The sequence below is a fragment of the Heptranchias perlo genome, chromosome 2, assembly GCF_035084215.1.
Source record: "Heptranchias perlo isolate sHepPer1 chromosome 2, sHepPer1.hap1, whole genome shotgun sequence".
Lineage (NCBI taxonomy): Eukaryota > Metazoa > Chordata > Chondrichthyes > Hexanchiformes > Hexanchidae > Heptranchias > Heptranchias perlo.
This window is the reverse complement of record NC_090326.1, coordinates 147073387-147092822: the sequence shown is the minus strand read 5'-3', so window position 1 is coordinate 147092822 and position 19436 is coordinate 147073387. Positions and strand designations below refer to the sequence as shown.

The window sequence follows — 19436 nt, the reverse complement described above, 5'->3', positions numbered from 1 at the left end:
GAATACTTTATTTTGGTCATTTCCAAAAGGTAATTGAAATATTTCCCCCCTTCTGGTATTCTACAGGAGCAAAACTTAGTGGACTTATGTCCTTACAATCCCTATTAATAAGATGTGAAACTCACCTTTACTGAGTATAAGGAGGACATGGAGAGCAGCTACCAAACCCACAACTTCTTGTATGGCTTCAGAGTTGATGCATTCTGTTAATTCATTTAAAAATGATCTAAAGAGATGAGCAATGATTAAGATCAGCAGTCCTGTGCTATAATACAGAGATTCAAACTGACTCAGTTATTTTAGAGTACAGTGGATTTTCAAATTCAAATACAGAGAGAAATGTTTTAACACAGATGCTTGCCACTTGACTACTGCTTCACGTTTTCACAAAATGTTAGTTATGCTCCGCATATTTTTCTCACAACAGCTGAAGGAAACTATAGAACATTTTTTTTAAAATATAGGTTAGCTGGCATAGCAGATTGCAGTTAAAGACTACTGTAATAAGGACCAATTTCTCATTAGTTTAATCCTACTAGCACAAAAACGATGTTGAAAAATTGTGCTGGAGTACCAATTAAGTCACAGATTTATCATAGCCTATATACAAATTCGAAATATGATGAAATGAAAAGATATATGGCTCTATTTGAGTTTTATATGTGCCATTTCAATTTTAACACTATTTCAATTGAGACTCTATCAATGTCCAATATTCTTTATTTTGCCTTATATAGTAAGAGATACACGTACAATAAATACTAGGAAAAATTAAGTTTAAACATGTTTTTTTGTAGCAAACGGTGTAACAGCCTTTTTTGTGATCTACACCTTGGGGAACAAAGAGTCAAGAAGCAGGAGGAGTTTTTTTCTTGGAATATTATCTAATCAAATATCTTTTAAAAAAAAAACTCTTAACAGCCTTATATCCTTTCTGATTTTGAAAGTTTCATGCCACCCTGACTCACAGACCAGTGCAACACAGTAACATTTCTTAAAAATGGGAAAAAAACACCACTTTCCACAGTCATCAAGAGGTGCTAGAGTTAAATCTTACCTCGTCACACCAGGATATTTTAGCACAATGGCCAGTAAGTAGCTTGAAAGTAGTGGCATCTCAGCAGTGGTCTCAGGTGGAGCAACATCTTCTGGATCAGATTTCTGAAATTGAAAGTTCATGTTGAGGAATTAGACAAAAAAAAAGTTTTATAACTAAATAAAAAGAGCTCTAAAGTACCAACCATGCTTCTGATATCTACAATAACCAAACTTCAAAATATTTTATTTAAAAAAAACTTGTAAAGATGGGAGAAAATAGTAGTTCTTTGCCCAACAAAATTAAAAACTGGAGTACCATGGTTTCCCACTCATTAAAGATGAGACTGCATTATAAGAACATATGGCCCCTCAAGCCTGCTCCACCATTCAATAAATGTAAGGAATCTTACAACACCAGGTTATAGTCCAACAGTTTTATTTTAAAATCACAAGCTTTCGGAGACTATCTCCTTCGTCAGGTGGGTGAGTGAAAGGTTCTCAAATCACATATCTTATATTAGGCTGGGACACGCTCACACCAATCAAAGGTGTCGTTAGTGTTCAGACAGGTTAGCCACGGAAAACAGTACTGAATACACAATGGGACATATTACAAAGCCAGAGAGAGAAAGAGACCCGAAAGGCAGAGAGAGAGAGAGAGAGAGAGAGAGAATGTCCAGTTGTATTAAAAACAGATAACTTTTTTTTCCCCTGCTGGTGGGGTTACGTGTAGCGTGACATGAACCCAAGATCCCGGTTGAGGCAGTCCTCATGGGTGCGGAACTTGGCTATCAATTTCTGCTCGACGATTTTGCGTTGTCGTGTGTCTCGAAGACCGCCTTGGAGAACGCTTACCCGAAGATTGGTGGCTGAATGTCCTTGACTGCTAAAGTGTTCCCCGACTGGGAGGGAACCTCCTGTCCGGCGATTGTTGCGCGGTGTCCGTTCATCCGTTGTCGCGCGGTGTCCGTTCATCATTTGTCACAGTGTCTGCATGGTCTCGCCAATGTACCATGCTCCGGGGCATCCTTTCCTGCAACGTATGAGGTAGACAACGTTGGCAGAGTCACAGGAGTATGAACCATGTACCTGGTGGGTGGTGTCCTCTCGTGTGATGGTGGTATCCGTGTCGATGATCTGGCATGTCTTGCAGAGGTTGCCGTGGCAGGGTTGCGTGGTGTCGTGGACGCTGTTCTCCTGAAAGCTGGGTAATTTGCTGCGAACGATGATCTGTTTGAGGTTGGGTGGCTGTTTGAAGGAGAGTAGTGGAGGCGTGGGGATGGCCTTAGCGAGGTGTTCGTCGTCATCGATGACATGTTGAAGGCTGCGGAGAACATGGCTTAGTTTCTCCGCTCCAGGGAAGTACTGGACGACGAAGGGTATTCTGTTGGTTGCGTCCCGTGTTTGTCTTCTGAGGAGGTCTATGCGATTCTTCGCTGTGGCCGGTCGGAACTGTCGATCGACAAGTCGGGCGTCATATCCCGTTCTTACGAGGGCGTCTTTCAGCGTCTGTAGGTGTCCGTCGCGTTCCTCCTCGTCTGAGCAGATCCAGTGTATTCGTCGGGCCTGTCCATAGGGGATGGCCTCTTTGACGTGGTTAGGGTGGAAGCTGGAAAAGTGGAGCATCGTGAGGTTGTCCGTGGGCTTGCGGTAGAATGAGGTGCTGAGGTGCCCATCTTTGAGAGAACACCTCGCTAAGGCCATCCCCACGCCTCCACTACTCGCCTTCAAACAGCCACCCAACCTCAAACAGACGTTCGCAGCAAATTACCCAGCTTTCAGGAGAACAGCGTCCACGACACCACACAACCCTGCCACAGCAACCTCTGCAAGACATGCCAGATCATCGACACAGATACCACCATCACACGAGAGGACACCACCCACCAGGTACATGGTTCATACTCCTGTGACTCTGCCAACGTTGTCTACCTCATACGTTGCAGGAAAGGATGCCCCGGAGCATGGTACATTGGCGAGACCATGCAGACACTGCGACAACGGAAGAACTGACACCGCGCAACAATCGCCAGACAGGAGGGTTCCCTCCCAGTCGGGGAACACTTTAGCAGTCAAGGACATTCAGCCACCGACCTTCGGGTAAGCGTTCTCCAAGGCGGCCTTCGAGACACACGACAACGCAAAATCGTCGAGCAGAAATTGATAGCCAAGTTCCGCACCCATGAGGACGGCCTCAACCGGGATCTTGGGTTCATGTCACGCTACACGTAACCCCACCAGCAGGGAAAAATAAGTTATCTGTTTTTAATACAACTGGACATTCTCTCTCTCTGCCTTTCAGGTCTCTTTCTCTCTCTGGCTTTGTAATCTGACCCATTGTGTATTCAGTACTGTTTTCCGTGGCTAACCTGTCTGAACACCAACGACACCTTTGATTGGTGTGAGCATGTCCCAGCCTAATATAAGATATGCGATTTGAGAACCTTTCACTCACTCACCTGATGAAGGAGATAATCTCCGAAAGCTTGTGATTTTAAAATAAAACTGTTGGACTATAACCTGGTGTTGTAAGATTCCTTACATTTGTCCACCCCAGTCCATCACCGGCATCTTCACATCATCACCATTCAATAAGATCATGGTTGATCTTCAACCTCAGTCCACTTTCCTCCCCGATCCCCATATCCCTGGGTTCCCCTAAAGACCAAAAATGTATCTATCTCAGCCTTGAATATACTCAACAACTCAGCATCCACAGCCCTCTGGGGTAGAGAATTCTAAAGATTCACAACCCTCTAAGTGAAGAAATTCCTTCTCATCTCAATCTTAAATGGCCTACCCCTTATCCTAAGACTGTGTCCCCTAATTCTAGACTCTCCAGCCATGGGAAATAACCTCTCAGCATCTACCCTGTAAAGCACCCTCAGAATCTTACATGTTTCAATGAGATCAACTCTCATTCTTTTAAATTCCAGAGAGTATAGGCCCATTCTACTCAACCACTCCTCATAGGACAAACCTTTCATCGCAGGAATTAATCTAGTGAACCTGCGTTGCACCGCCTCCAAGGCAAATATATCCTTCCTTACATAAGGAGTCCAAAATTGTACGCAGTACTCCAAGTGAGGTCTCACCAAAACCCTGTACAATTGTAGTAAGACCTCCTTACACTTGTATCCAACCCCCTTGCAATAAAGGCCAACATGCCATTTGCCTTCCTAATTGCTTGCTGTTCCTGAATGGTGTTTTTTGTACCAGCACACCCAAGTCTCTCTGGACACCAACATTTTCTAGTTTCTCACCATTTAAAAAATAATCTGTTTTTCTATTCTTTCTATCAAAGTGAATAACCTCACATTTCCCCACATTATACTCCATCTGCCACCTTTTTGCCCACTCACTTAAACTGTCTATATCCCTTTGCAGACTCTGTGTCCTCCTCACAGCTTACTTTCCCACCTAACTTTGTATTGTCAGCAAACTTGGATACACTACACTCGGTCCCTTCATCCAAATCATTAATATAGATTGTAAATAGCTGAAGCCCAAGCACCGATCCTTGTGGTACCCCACTAATTACAGCGTGAAAATGACCTGTTTATCCCTGGTCTCTATTTTCTTTCTGTTAACCAATTCTCTATTACCCCCAACCCCACGAGTCCTTATCTTGAGTAACAACCTTTTATGTGGCATCTTATCGAATGCTTTTGAAAATCCAAATATACTACATCTGCTGGTTCCCCTTTATCTACGCTGCTAGTTACAGCCTCAAAAAACTCTAATAGATTTGTCAAACTCTCACTGGTCAATGCTTTTAACAGAATAATAAAGAACTTTATTCAACTGCAGAATTCTGAACACATTAAAATAATGAAAATAAAATGCTTTTTAAAATATATATAAAAATGTACAGGATTATAGAAAGCAGGAGATAAATATTGGCAACAGATCCAATTAGAACACTGGATTTTACAAATGTTACAGCAAGTGTTGAGATTCATTTTATTCAACATGTTTAGGTAGCATACTCTATAGAGCTCATAATGGGAAATTACTTACATTTCATATAGAAAACACTGCTCAGTACACAACATTTTTGCTTCTATGGAATTAGGACTACTGCTCATGTGAAAGATAAATACTAACATGGACTGGTTGGGCCAACTGGATTGTTTCCATATTGTAATTTCTATGCAATTCAATGTTCCATTTACCCGACACATCAACAAAGTCCAGGTAACAACCACTCCAAAGTAGTTAATGAGGATGCCAGTTATCTGCTAGCGAGATAGAATATTTTAAATTAAATTTCCAATATAAAACAGTTTTTCCTGGCGATAAAGTAGAAGTAGTGTTTTTAATTTGTGTAAATGGTAATTGCATTGTACAAAGGAAAATAATAAAGAACTTGTAAAGGGCACACTGGTACTTGTTTCAGTTAATTCTCTGGAAGACTAATGTCCTTGAGCATTCTTCAGCATTTACGCTACTAAATCAGATTCCCTTATTCTGGTGGCAGATCTGCAGACCCATTAAATACTGGGATTATGAGTCTCCTGCTGGTATAGGGGAACTGTATTTAGTAGTGTATCCACCAGGACCTGAATCACAGACATTGGTTTCCCGCAATTCAAACTAAAACAAACACCAGTAGAAAAGTTGTTTGTTTCTATACTTTAGCCAACAGATATTCTGATATCTGGTGAAAAGTCGTAACCATTTCTCTAAATGAGGCTCTCCAATGGATCACAGCACCAAAGTATACATTCCAGGAAGGCGCCCAGTGCAATCTCTGGCCAGCACTGCATTAGCTGATCTCAACCAGCATTGGACTGGGTGTACTACATTTACCCTTAATTTCCTAAGGACAAGGGTTGTGGGGGTGGGGGTGGGGGGGGGAAGGCAAGAGAAGAAATCAGCAGCAGATCTTGCTTTCTTTTGCTATCCAGTGACAGAACAGGCTGAACTATTCAATATTTTGCTGCTCACAAGTGAAATAGGGTCACTTGGGCAAGGTACAATGGGGCTGCCAGCACATGTACTTCTGCATGAATCAGCACCTTCAAGAGAGAAGTACAGAAAACTAGAGAAAAATGAAACACCAAACATATCTCTAAAGCTAATTTGGTAATGGTAAACTATTTTGAAACATTTTATCATTAATTCTAGGAACAAGATATCTCTGGCAAATAACTCAAGGTCTGTTATTACCAATAATTTCTGCCATGTCTTTTTAAAAATTAAACAATTTTTAAATTTACAATTGTGGAGATTTGTGCGAAGGAGAGATGCTGATGACTTTGTGCAGTAATGGTAGATATCATTAGGAATCACTTCAAAAAAAAAGTAGAGGAACCAGAATAAACAGAGAAATAAGGTTGCAAGAGTGACAGGAGAAAAACCTGCCTGTGAACAGTTCTGGTCTCCATATTATAAAAAGGATATAGAGGCACTGGAGAAGTGCAAAAAAGATTTACTAGGATGATATCAGAACTGGGAGGCTATATCTATCAAGAGAAAAAAGACTGAGGGGTCACCTGATAAAGGTCCTTAAGATTATGAAAGGGTTTGATAGGGTAGACGTAGAGAAGATGTTTCCACTTGCGGGGAGACCAGAACTAGGGGCCATAAATATAAGATAGTCACTAATAAATCCAATAAGGAATTCAGGAGAAACATTTTTTTAAACCCAGAGAGTGGAACTCGCTACCACAAGGAGTAGGTGAGGCGACTAGCAGATACGCATTTAAGGGAAAGCTGGATATTCAAATGAGGGAGAAAGGAATAGAAGGATATGCTGACAGGATTAAATGAAGTAAGGAGGAAGGAGACTCGTGTGGAGCATAAACACCCGGCATGGACCCGTTAGGCCAAATGGCCCGTTTCTGTGCTGTACATTCTATGTAATTTTATGCAATTGAGAGCTTACACAAATTGAGCAACTGAAAAGGCTAGAAAAATAGCATCTTTATTGGTGGGGATGAGAAAAGGGATTTTAATTTTACTCATACAACTGTAGAGGAAATTAAGTTAAATAAAATGATACATCATATGTTAGATCATATTTGTAACTGAGTTTTAATGACAAGAACATAAACCAAGTGCTCCATACCATATGTATTGGTGGAATACTGCAATATGGGCCCTGGCTCGGGCCCTTCACTTAGATTTCTCAACTTTTTTTTTTTAAAAAGGTCAACGTTGATTACTAGACCATTACACCAAAAGTAATTATCAAATCAATTGGATTCCAATCAATATAATGGGAATTGCAGCAGATTTCCAGTCGTGAATGGTGGTGGACAATTAAACAACTAACGGGAGGAGGAGGCTCTGTAAACATCCCCACCCTCAAACAATGGCACAGTCCAGCACGTGAGTGCAAAAGACAAGGCTGAAGCGTTTGCAACCATCTTCAGCCAGAAGTGCCGAGTGGATGATCCATCTCGGCCTCCTCCCGATATCCCCACCATCACAGAAGCCAGTCTTCAGCCAATTCGATTCACTCCACCTGATATCAAGAAACAGCTGAGTGCACTGGATACAACAAAGGCTATGGGCCCCGACAACATCGCGGCTGTAGTGCTGAAGACTTGTGCTCCAGAACTAGCCATGCCTCTAGCCAAACTGTTCCAGTACAGCTTCAACACTGGCATCTACCCGACAATGTGGAAAATTGCCCAGGTACGTCCTGTCCACAAAAAGCAGGACAAATCCAATCCGGCCAATTACCGCCCCATCAGTCTGCTCTCAATCATCAGCAAAGTGATGGAAGGTGTCGTCGACAGTGCTATCAAGCGGCACTTACTCACCAATTACCTGCTCACCGATGCTCAGTTTGGGTTCTGCCAGGGCCACTCAGCTCCAGACCTCATTACAGCCTTGGTCCAAACATGGACAAAAGAGCTGAATTCCAGAGGTGAGGTGAGAGTGACGGCCCCTGACATCAAGGCAGCATTTGACCGAGTGTGGCACCAAGGAGCCCTGGTAAAATTGAAGTCAATGGGAATCAGGGGGAAAACTCTCCAGTGGCTGGAGTCATACCTAGCACAAAGGAAGATGGTAGTGGTTGTTGGAGGCCAATCATCTCAGCCCCAGGACATTGCTGCAGGAGTCCCTCAGGGAAGTGTCCTAGGCCCAACCATCTTCAGCTGCTTCATCAATGACCTTCCCTCCATCAGAAGGTCAGAAATGGGGATGTTCGCTGATGATTGCACAGTGTTCAGTTCCATTCGCAACCTCTCAGATAATGAAGCAGTCCGTGCCCGCATGCAGCAAGATCTGGACAACATCCAGGCTTGGGCTGATAAGTGGCAAGTAACATTCGCGCCAGATAAGTGCCAGGCAATGACCATCTCCAACAAGAGAGAGTCGAACCACCCCCCCCGCCTTGACATTCAATGGCATTACCATCGCCGAATCCCCCACCATCAACATCCTGGGGGTCACCATTGACTAGAAAATTAACTGGACCAGCCATATAAATACTGTGGCGAGTGACTCACCTCCTGACTCCCCAAAGCCTTTTCACCATCTACAAGGCACAAGTCAGGAGTGTGATGGAATATTCTCCACTTGCCTGGATGAGTGCAGCTCCAACATCACTCAAGAAGCTCGACACCATCCAGGATAAAGCAGCCTGCTTGATTGGCACCCCCTAAACATTCACTCCCTTCACCACAGGATGCACTGCAGCAACTTGCCAAGGCTTCTTCGACAGCACCTCCCAAACCCGCGACCTCCACCACACAGAAGGACAAGGACAGCAGGCACATGTGAACAACACCTGCACGTTCCCCTCCAAGTCACATATCATCGTTCCTTCATCGTCGCTGGGTCAAAATCCTGGAACTTCCTCCTTAACAGCACTGTGGGAGAACCTTCACCATGTGGACTGCAGCGGTTCAAGAAGGCGGCTCACCACTACCTTCTCAAGGGCAATTAGGGATGGGCAATAAATGCTGGTCTCGCCAGCGATGCCCACATCCCATAACGAATAAAAAAGATTTTATGCACTGAAATTAGATACAAAATCTAGATGTTTGGAAGGCAACTGTCACGTGAAGGTGTGCTAATCAATACTGTTTGAATTAATGTTACATTCTAACAATTATTTATTTAGATTTCTTATTGTCCAGCCACAATTTATAAGTTACTTATTTTATGTTTAAAGCTTGTTTCGTACATTTTTTCTTTGCTGTGCTTTAATTTCAATTAGTTTTGTACACTAGGTTGCAGAATGGGGACAGCTGGAGTCAACTGCAACATATCTCAGTAATTTTTTTCCCATCATTCTACATTGTACAACTTGCACTAGAGTTATTTATTGGCACTGCATGTTCTGATCTGTGCTCTTTGGTATCACATGGAATGTTGGATCTCTCTGCTATCCTGGTAAGCAGATATATAAAATAAAAGTGATTCATAAATGTAGTTGAGATTATTTGAATACAGACTGATTTTTTTCAGTTTTGTTTGAAATCCATTTTCAATCCTAAAGTTCTGCAGCCACTGGAAGCTAAATCTATTTGATTCCCTGCAAGGAAGTCTCATCATCAAATAATTAAGCAACAACCAATAAAAAAAGTCAGGAGACTGGTTTAGGTATCTAAGTATCTTTCTTTACTATATTAAAAAGCTTTGTCAGCATGCACCCGTCTATGAAATCTCATCTTCTGTTGTCAATTTTCCTATTATAAATTCCTACACCCACATTTATAATGGAAATGGTCTGTTATTTGTGCTGCAATTACACCCTTCTACCAGTGGTGCTGCTGTTGTGCCTTGGTTTTGCATCTCAACTCCTCAGCTTGTACTGCAGAGAAACTCCAATGCTCCTCCCAAATTGCTGTAGGTCTTGCTATGTAACCACAAATCGTACAAAATAAGAGTATTATCCAAAATAAGGACAAAATATATAACTAACATGGAGACTGTATATCGTATCCAATTCCCTGGTCCAATTATCTCTCACCCTCTATCCCTATTTCAGTACACTTGGTCTTGACTCCCCATGTGCAGTGCAATGAAACATATTTCTTCAAGCTCACCTTTTTTAAAGAATGAATAGTTTCTGCCAGCACAGCAGCCAAAACTGTTGAGAGCATCTCTTGGTGAGCTGCTTCATGGGCACCATGCCAGTTCTGAACAGTGTTGATGAATTCTCCAAGAACCGACTGAATAGACCCGAGAATCTTTTTTTAAAAAAAAAGCAAAGGCCTCATTTCCATTATTCAAGTAGACATTTGAATTCTTCAAAATATGTAACTTGCACAAAAAGAATACAAAATAAGGTGCAATTTATAAAAGGAATTGAATGTAACTCACAGGAACAACTCTACAGTTCATATTTCACTGGTACAAACAATAAATGCACTACCAAATAATCTCAGCTTCTCATTTTGCTCCAACTTTTCTCAGACTTAAGTATCTTGAGAAAATGAAATTTAAAGACTTCCTTATTTTTGGCACTGTACAATAACAATTACATACCTGCATTATTTATGACTAAATGCTTGACTACAGAACCTCTGATTACATTCACGACAACTTACATTTATATAGCACCTTTAACGTGGTAAAACGTCCCAAGGCACTTCACAGGAGGGATTATCAAACAAAATTTGACATGATTGTACATCTATCAAAAACTTGAATTGGAAGGTGGATCAGCCCACTTTTCTCATTCTTTGAATGCAGCAGTGTTCTGTGCACCATAGATAAATCAAAAAAAATCAGCAGGAGTATTCATAAGGGATATCTGACCCTTTAGGAGGCATTCGCCACGAGAACCATGATTTCTTGTTTTCACATGGCCATCTTCAGTTATTTTTGATTAGAGAAACTTAGCAGAAAAATCTACCAGATTGTAACTAGGGCAAGGAACTAGAGGGGGCACCTTGCTTAAGATTATAAATAATGATAAACAGGTTTACAGCACAGAAGGAGCCCATTTGGCCTATCGTGTCTATGCTGCCTCTCTGCTAGAGCATACCAAAACTAATACCACTGCCCTACTCTCTCCCCAAAGCTCTGCATCTTCCATCTTCAAATATTTATCCAATTTTCCCTTGAAAGATACAAGTCTCTGCCTCAACCATTCCATGCTCCAACAACCCTCTGCATAAAGAAAATTCTCCTAACCTCGCTCCTCATCCTCTTAGTGTCAATTTTAAATTGGTGACCCCTCTTCACTGTTCCACAGAGAAAATAGCCTTTGCCTATTCAGTATCAAAATCCTTTCTAATTTTAAAAACATCTATTTAGTCTCATCTTATATAGTCTCAATATCTTAAGCATCTCCTCATAACTAGTTTCCCATCCCTGGCATAATCCTTGTGAATATTCTGTACGCTCTCAATGGTTTTAATGTCCTTTCTATAATGGGGTACCCAAAACTGCACAGCCTAACCAATGTTTCATACAAATTTATTACTTTATTTTTGTACTATATGTTCCTATTCATAAGTCAAAATGCTGTTAGCCCCTTTCTACCTGAACTCGCACTTTCAAGAATTTATATATTTGAACCCCTAGATTTCTCACCCTTCAGCGTCTTTACATCGAGTGTATACTCCCAATCCTCGTTTTTCCTCCAAAAATGTATAACCTCACACTTATCTAGATGTAATTTGAGGCATATGGCATAAGTGTAGCATGCTTTGAAGGACCAGGTGACTTTGGACCAGTGGTTCCAAAGCTTACCACTGGGGTTTTTCTTCGTCAAGTCTAGGTCTGCTGGAGACTAACTGATCCAGATTGATTGCCATTGGTCATTGATCTATTATCGTTGAAACACGCAACTAACAGGATTGTGGGTGGCGAATTAAATGGCCTTTTTGGGTCTGGCAATTCCTAAGTTCCTATTAAATTGCATCTGCCACCCATTTTCCCTTTCTGCTAACCTGTATGTCATCCTGAAATTTTTTACAGTCCTCCTTGCATATTCTACCATGTAGGCAGAGCATTATGCAGAAAGTGGGGAGCCTAGCTTACCCTAAACAAGATTCAAAAAAGACAATGAATAAGAACTTTGGTACATGGGAAGCTAACTACTTTCAAAGATTGAGGAACACTTCCTCTTCTTTTTGATTGCAATTCATATATAGTGTGTAAAACTCCCAAAGTAGTTGCTCTTCAGATACCATGCAGAGCATTGTAATTCTGCCAAATTGCAGTTATTCTTCGCAGATATATCCAATCATTATTGTTGGTGAAAAGCACAATATGTGTCATGGTTTTGAGCTAGGTACTACCACCAGCCCCCCACACACTCTTCTTTGAAGACACAAACATTTAGAGGAGCTTCTGCAGTGCATCTGTGTGAGGCTAAAGTTGAAGTTACATGAACCCAAGAACAAATGTAATATATTTTTTCCTTGGGTGGTGGGGGGAAAAGCAAACAGCATCTCAAATTTTAAAAGGTTCTCATGGAACCATGTTGCTTAACTTTTGTGTGTCTTCCAGTAGAAAGTCATCTAGCGGTTATGGATGATATGGCAACTACTATTTTCATCTTCCTCTATTATAATGCTGTGTTGTTTGGGTTTTTCTGATTAGAGGGGATTGGACAGAATTAGAATAGAGAGAGTTTTTGGAGAGTGTCTTGTAGGAGGAGAGGGGGCTTAGGTCTTATTGGTTTTCATCAACACGATTTGAATAATAGTCTCTTTTCGCTCAAGGTGTACTACAAGGCCTCTAAGGTTGATCGTCATTGTACCCCACTGTAGTATAGTAGAAACTCCTGGGGAGACTTGCTTGCCAATTAACTGAATCATCTTATGTACAACACTTAGAATACTGGCTATTCTACTGCCAGTGCTCTTCCAGAGGAGAAATTAGGCATAAATTCTGAAACGCCCTTTATCAAAGTCACAAATGACATCCTATGTTACTATGGTAAACTATCCCTCCTCATTCTTCTCGACTGTCTGCAGCCTTTGACACGCTTGACCACACCATCCTCCTCCAAGGCCTCTCCTCAGTTGTCCAGCTGGGTGGGACTGCGCTCGCCTGATTCCATTCTTATCTATCCAGTTGCAGCCAGAGATGGCTTTTCTTCCCGCTCCTGCACGGTTACCTCTGGAGTCCCCCAAGGATCTATCCTTGGCCCTCTCCTATTTCTCATCTACATGCTGCCCCTCAGCGACATCATCCGAAAACACATCAGGTTCCACACGTACACTGACGACACCCAGCTCTACCTCACCACCACCTCCCTCGACTCCTTCACCGTCTGATTTGTCACACTGCATGCCCGACATCCAGTACTGGATGACAAAAATTTCCTCCAAATAAATATTGGGAAGACCAAAGCCATCGTCTTCAATCTCCACCACAAAACTCCGTTCCCTAGCCACCAACTCCATCCTTCTCCCTGGCCATTGTCTGAGGCTGAACCAGACTGTTCGCAACCATGGCATCCTATCTGACCCTGAGAGGAGCTTCCGACCACATATCCGCTCCGTCACCAAGACCGCCTACTTCCACCTCCACAACATCGCATGTCTCCGCCCCTGCCTCAGCTCATCTGCTGCTGAAACCCTCATCCACGCCTTTGTTATCTCTAGACTTGACTATTTCAATGCTCTCCTAGCCGGCCTCCCACCTTCCACCCTCCATAAACTTAAGCTCATCCAAAACTCTGCTGCCTACATCCTAACTCACACCAAGTCCTATTCACCCATTAACCCTGTGCTCGCTGACCTACATTGGCTCCCGGTCCAGGAACACTTCGATTTTAAAATTCTCATCCTTGTTTTCAAATCCCTCCATGGCCTCTCCCCTCTCCTATCTACCTTCCTCCAGCCTCCTCTCGAGATCTCTGCGCTCCTCCAATTCTGGCCTCTTGCGCATCCCCGATTTTAATTGCTCCACCATTGGCGGCCTTGCCTTCAGATGCCTAGGTCCTAAGCTCTGTGATTCCTTCTCTAAACCTCTCTCTCCTCCTTTAAGATGCTCCTTAAAACCTACCTCTTTGACCAGGCTTTCGGTCACTTGTCCTAATATCGCCGTACGTGGCTCAGTGTCAAATTTTGTTTGAAAATCGCTCCTGTGCAGCGTCTTGGGATGTTTTACTATGTTAAAAGGCACTATATAAATGCAAGTTGTTGTTGGTGGTGATTTGGACCATATAAGCTTGCATAAATGGAAAACTGATTTGTAAATTATACAAGATGGAAGTAAAAAAAAAGCACTCAAATTCACAGGAAAAGTTAGTTTAAGTAAGTGTTAAAAGGTGACTATTGAAAAATCCCTTTAATAAAATTATATAATACTAGGAGCAAGAAAATGCATTTAATATTATTGTGGACAAACATATTGGCTATTGTTTTCACAATTCTGTTGATATGTAATGAACAAAATTAGAGGTTTCTCAATTAGAATCATTACCTCTACTACTTACACCGTAATAAAAAAAGGGATATGGGGTCATACAGAATCACAAAGAATGGGCCAGAATTTGCTATAGCAGGGCATTTAATGGCATCTGCCATCAGTTAGACTTGCCCCTGCACCCTTCAGCTTAAAAAATTTTGCCCACAAAGTTGCTGAAAGTGAGAGCTGATAACAGCGCAGCGAGGGAAACCAGCCATCTGGGACCTGAGTGAACAGGGCAACCAGAGTATCTCCTTAAACAATAAGATTTAAGGATTGGGAAATAAACACAGGAAGGGCTGAGGAGGGTGAATTAAAAGGGGTGAATTCAATGTCAAATCAGGCACACAAAGAAAAATAAAGAGAGAGAGTGAGAGGAGAGAGAGGTAAAGAAAAAAAATTAAAATTTGACATTTTAAAAATCTCACCGAAAAATTCAAAACCTGAAGGAATGAGACTCCACACTTGCAAGAGTTAATTTTCGGTGCCAGCGAGGTTGATAGGCAGTAATTAACACTTAGCACATCTTTAAAAGGGTACTTACGCTTGTAATGACATGACTTAACTTTCTGTGGTGAGTTTAATAGGCAATTAAAGCAAGTTCCTAAAAAAAACAGGGAGGCTAAGGGCGAGATGCCATTTTCGCACAGCTAATGGCCGAGTGGCGCAACTCGGACAGCAACTTTTGGATATTCACATTTAACCGTGCGTCTGCTCCTCGCCTGAAGTTGCTGTACCTTTTACCTTTAAATAACGGCGAGCGCCATTAGCCTTGCTGTTATTCTGACAGCAAATTCTGGCCCAATATACAACCAACGTCTACATTTTAACTCATTACATAAACAAATAGAATAAAATAGATTTTAAAGTTATACCTGCAGGGCTTCTTCCTGGTTCTTTCTTGAACGGCGAGCCAGAATTTCCAAAATTTTGTGGAATACTTTCTGGACAATGTCAAGTATTTCTTTAGTTTTCTCACTGGTGCTGTAGATGTTCTGAGCTAGGCAGTTCATTGTAATCTCTTTCAGAATGGATATCAGTATTGGTAAACTGAAGACTCCTTTCTCTGAATAATGGACAAGAAGTAAGAAAGACCAAACAATTCACAACTGAGATTCTGTAATGAAATAATTTCCTGAATAATAATTCTAAGTTATGGTCACCTGGAGAAAGTGGTATGGACCTCGAAATACAAAAGGATACACAAAAGTCATCTTGAGTGACTAAACATGTTGGTTGCATAGAGTGCAACTAATGTGTTAGTGGAGTACGTGGTCACAGTTTTGACTTTCAAAGAATCACTACTACTCAGTTTTTGAAATGATTATGTGCTTGACTAGTACAATTATATGGTATAATAAAGCCAATTCTATTACTTTAGTCACCATGCTCTAATAACTATAACAAAGGCCAAATAATAAAAATAAAGTTAATCAAAGAATTTAATATTAAACATTTAAACAGTGCTACATCCTTTTCCTTTAGATTTCATTAACCATTTAGGGGTTTGAATGGAAAAGAAATCAAGCAGGGTGCAAACGGGCAGCCGATTCACTATTGCCCATTTTTACTACCGCCCAAGTCCAATTTCACCCCCCATTAGATTTTGTTAGCTGTAGACAATGAAAGTACTCTTCACACCACAAAACAGAGCTGGGGGAGATCATCTGACTTGGAAGTGTGAATTTTTGAAGTGATAATGTCTCTGAAATGATTTTCCCTCATGGTTGGAGATTTCTTATTTCACACGTGCAGGCTGAATGAATGAAGTAATTTACTTTATAATTTCGCTAGCTCCAGGGAAACTTTTTATTTCCATATCTACAGACTCAGCAGAAGTAGCGTCTGGCAGGTTCTGAATTTTTCAGACTGAGATACAACCTAGTTGGTATCCAGGGAAAGAAAGATGCTGATCATCTTTATATTAGACCCTACGAGCTGCTTGCTGACAGGATTTCAACTGAGCAACTACCTTGCAAATTAGAAGATGTGTGGTGGATATTCACAGACCATTAAATCATCTCCTGCAAGGTAGGAAATTTCACATTTTCTCCCTTCCTCCACTCAAAGCAGTGACTTGAGGGATATGGTTCCACTGACACCAGTGTCCCTGCAGTACCTTTCCCAGACAACTATTCTTCATCCTTGAATCTTTGAACTTATACAGTCAGCTTCTGTATACTATTATGGAGACACTTTTTCTTTTAAAATAAGGAACTGCATTCGGAGAGGGGAGAGCACTTTCAATGTAAATTAGAGTGGTTTTCCCCACTGGCATAAATTTTGAAGTAGCACAGGACCAACAGAGGAAGTAGGAGGATCTGGGGTCTGCATTGGGATCCAGGTACAATCAGAGGGAGCAGGCCTCAGATTAGAGCGCACAATTGCCAGGTGCAGACAAAAACACAGCAGCATTCGGCCCAACATTGCCTGAGGAAGGAGGCCAGGGTCAAAAAGTTCTCTGGTCAGGGAATAGGCCTTGGGATTGAATCATTTTAAAAGGGGCCAGGAAAAGGCGCATAGCAGGGGAGGAGTGATGACCAGCAAGCCCACAAAAAGTTGTGGGTTGGGTTGGTTGGGATTGGGTCAGTTGGGATTGGGTCACCTGGGAGATGGAGAGGTGAGGTGGAATAGCATTACCACCTGTTAGAAATCCTGAACGACAAGGTATATTTATTATGCTAAGCTTAGAAAGCTGGATCTTTTCACTCTAGAAAAGCATAAACTTTGGGGAGATTTGATTGAGGTGCTTAAAATAATGAAGGGGCTAGACGGTGTCCATATGCATAGACTATTTGAATTAGATAGGTTAGGGAGAACCGGGTACATGCGTGGAAGTTATGTAAGCATATAACTAGGTTAAATGTCTGGAGGTTTATCTTTTCTCGGAGGGTCATCAACGTCTGGAACAAGTTGCCAGCTGATGCAGTAAGTGCGGATTCGCTGGAAGCGTTCGAAAGGGAGCTGGACGCGTTCAAAAGGGAGCTGGACAAGTTCCTGGCTGAGGCCGACATCACTGCGTACAAAAGGTAGGTGGGATGTTGGGTGATGTGCCTCATGGAACTCATTTAGATTTCATTCATGGATCGGAGAGGTATTCCCAGAATTCTTTTCCCCTTGAATTGGCCTCGGGGGTTTTTTATCCTTTTTTGCCTCTCCCAGATTACGTGGCTGCTGGTGGGTGGGAGCACGGGGGGTCATGATGCTTAATTGCCACATGACTGCATGGGACAGAATTGATGGTTATGCTGTTCTTTTGCTGCCTGTCATTTTTGTATGTTCCTATGTAATTGTTAGTATCTGGGCATTTAAGTAAAGTGTCCAGGTGTTATCTCAAGTCACAGTGAGCATGACCAAATTATGACAAACAGAAACTGTGCAAAAGGCACAAGACTTTTAACATATTATAGACAGGTTACCTGAGTGCATCACAGCAAGAGCAAGGCCAAGCAACTGAGCCTGGAACTCTGTATCAGAGACACCAATCATAACGATATCCTTACAGACTGCAAGATACACCTATGCAAAGGAAATGTACAATTGGTATCCTTAGATTTGTACTCCAATTTGCAAATACCAAGAAAACAGAAAAAAAAAATCCCAACTTTCGGTGCATCAGTCAGCATTCTTTGAATGAAGGTATATATTCTTAAATTTTTTTTTGAGAAACCCAGATGAAGGATCCTGGCCCATAATGCAGAACTCCAGTAAGGTTTAAAAGAGTAAAAGAAGACAAGGCAAATCCAGAAATAACACCAAGTACGAGTTTTAGAAGTCTGTAGACTGTAGAAGGAATACTTCAGGAGCTATGGGGTTCAACAATGAGATAGTGTAGGAGACTGCAACTTGGGGGGGGGGTTGGGTGGGGAAAGAAGCAGCTCATATAGGTCAGTGTTTACAGCGTAGTAGAATGAGAGGAAGTTCAGAATAAGGCTGACTATAGGAGTACTGTCAAATAGAAATGGCAATTCTGCCACCTTCATCTATCGCCTCCTAAATCCCACTCACTTATCACTCACTTTGCCCTCAATCTCCACTGGGTCCCATTCCCCAGCATATCGATTTCAAAATCCTCATCCTCATTAACGAATCTCTTCACGGTACTGTGGCACACTACCGTTCCAGCCTCTTTCAGCCTCATGTCTCAGCTTGCATCCTTTGCTCTACCAACTCTGGCCTACAGTGCATTCCTCCCTCTGCTTAGTTATTGGAAACACAGCCTTCAGTCATCACACCCCTGCAGACTGGAATTCTTTCCCTAAATCCATCTGACTTGCTACACGTCTTTCCACTTTCAGAAGCCTACTCAAACCCCACCTCCAACCAAACCCCCACCCACCCACACCCCCCCCCCCCCGACCAAACCCCTACCCACACCCCCACCCAAACCCTCACCCACAACTCCCCCCGCCCAACCAAGCCTTCACCCACCTCCCTGAATTATTCTTCCAACTCCTACTTGGATCCAACCCTGTCCTCTGGGACGTTTTGCCATGAGAAAGGTTCAAACTGTTGCAAGTGGGGAGGCAGGAGAGAAGGCAGAGTGAGAGCAAAACGGACTTGCTTTACACTTCTTGGAACGGTCTCAAAGCACTTCACACATAATGAATTATTTTGAAGTGCAGTGACTGGAAAACAAATGCAGCAGTTATTCTGCACACAGCAGAATCTCTGAAACAGCAATCAGATGGATGAGTAGCTAATCGTTTTTTGGTGGTTCTGGTTGAGAGAGGATACTAGAAGAACTTCCTGCTGTTCTGCCACAGGATCCTTGACATCCAACTGAAGAGTCCAATGTAGCTCATTCAAAATCACATCAGAAAGTAGTACCTTAACAAAAGCAGATTCAGAGGTGGAATTCTACAGCTACGCCAAGGTCAAACTATGTTTATGAGAAGCGTTAAGGTCTATGATAGTAATACTATCCCAGGTGATGATATGAATAGCTGGACCTATCCAACGAGGGAGTGAGGGGGAAAGTTAGTGACTGAGAATTTTTAAGTAGAATCGCACCAGTTTTGAATTTTAAACAAGCATTACCCAATAAAGAGGAAAACAAC

The 19436-nt window shown here is 42.1% G+C and overlaps 1 protein-coding gene across 4 annotated transcripts in view; it reads right to left on the bottom strand.

Moving 5' to 3' along the window:
- Positions 1-19436, bottom strand: part of ncapg2 (non-SMC condensin II complex, subunit G2) — a 108098-nt gene that overhangs the window by 22798 nt on the left and 65864 nt on the right. For all 4 annotated transcript variants that reach the window (XM_068008087.1, XM_068008110.1, XM_068008093.1 and 1 more), the window contains exons 22-26: positions 17796-17895; positions 15252-15442; positions 10050-10193; positions 1058-1161; positions 126-226 (exon numbers count right to left, since the gene is read on the bottom strand). In XM_068008087.1, the coding sequence (XP_067864188.1) occupies positions 126-226; positions 1058-1161; positions 10050-10193; positions 15252-15442; positions 17796-17895 (640 nt within the window). The remainder of the gene's footprint in view (positions 1-125; positions 227-1057; positions 1162-10049; positions 10194-15251; positions 15443-17795; positions 17896-19436) is intronic.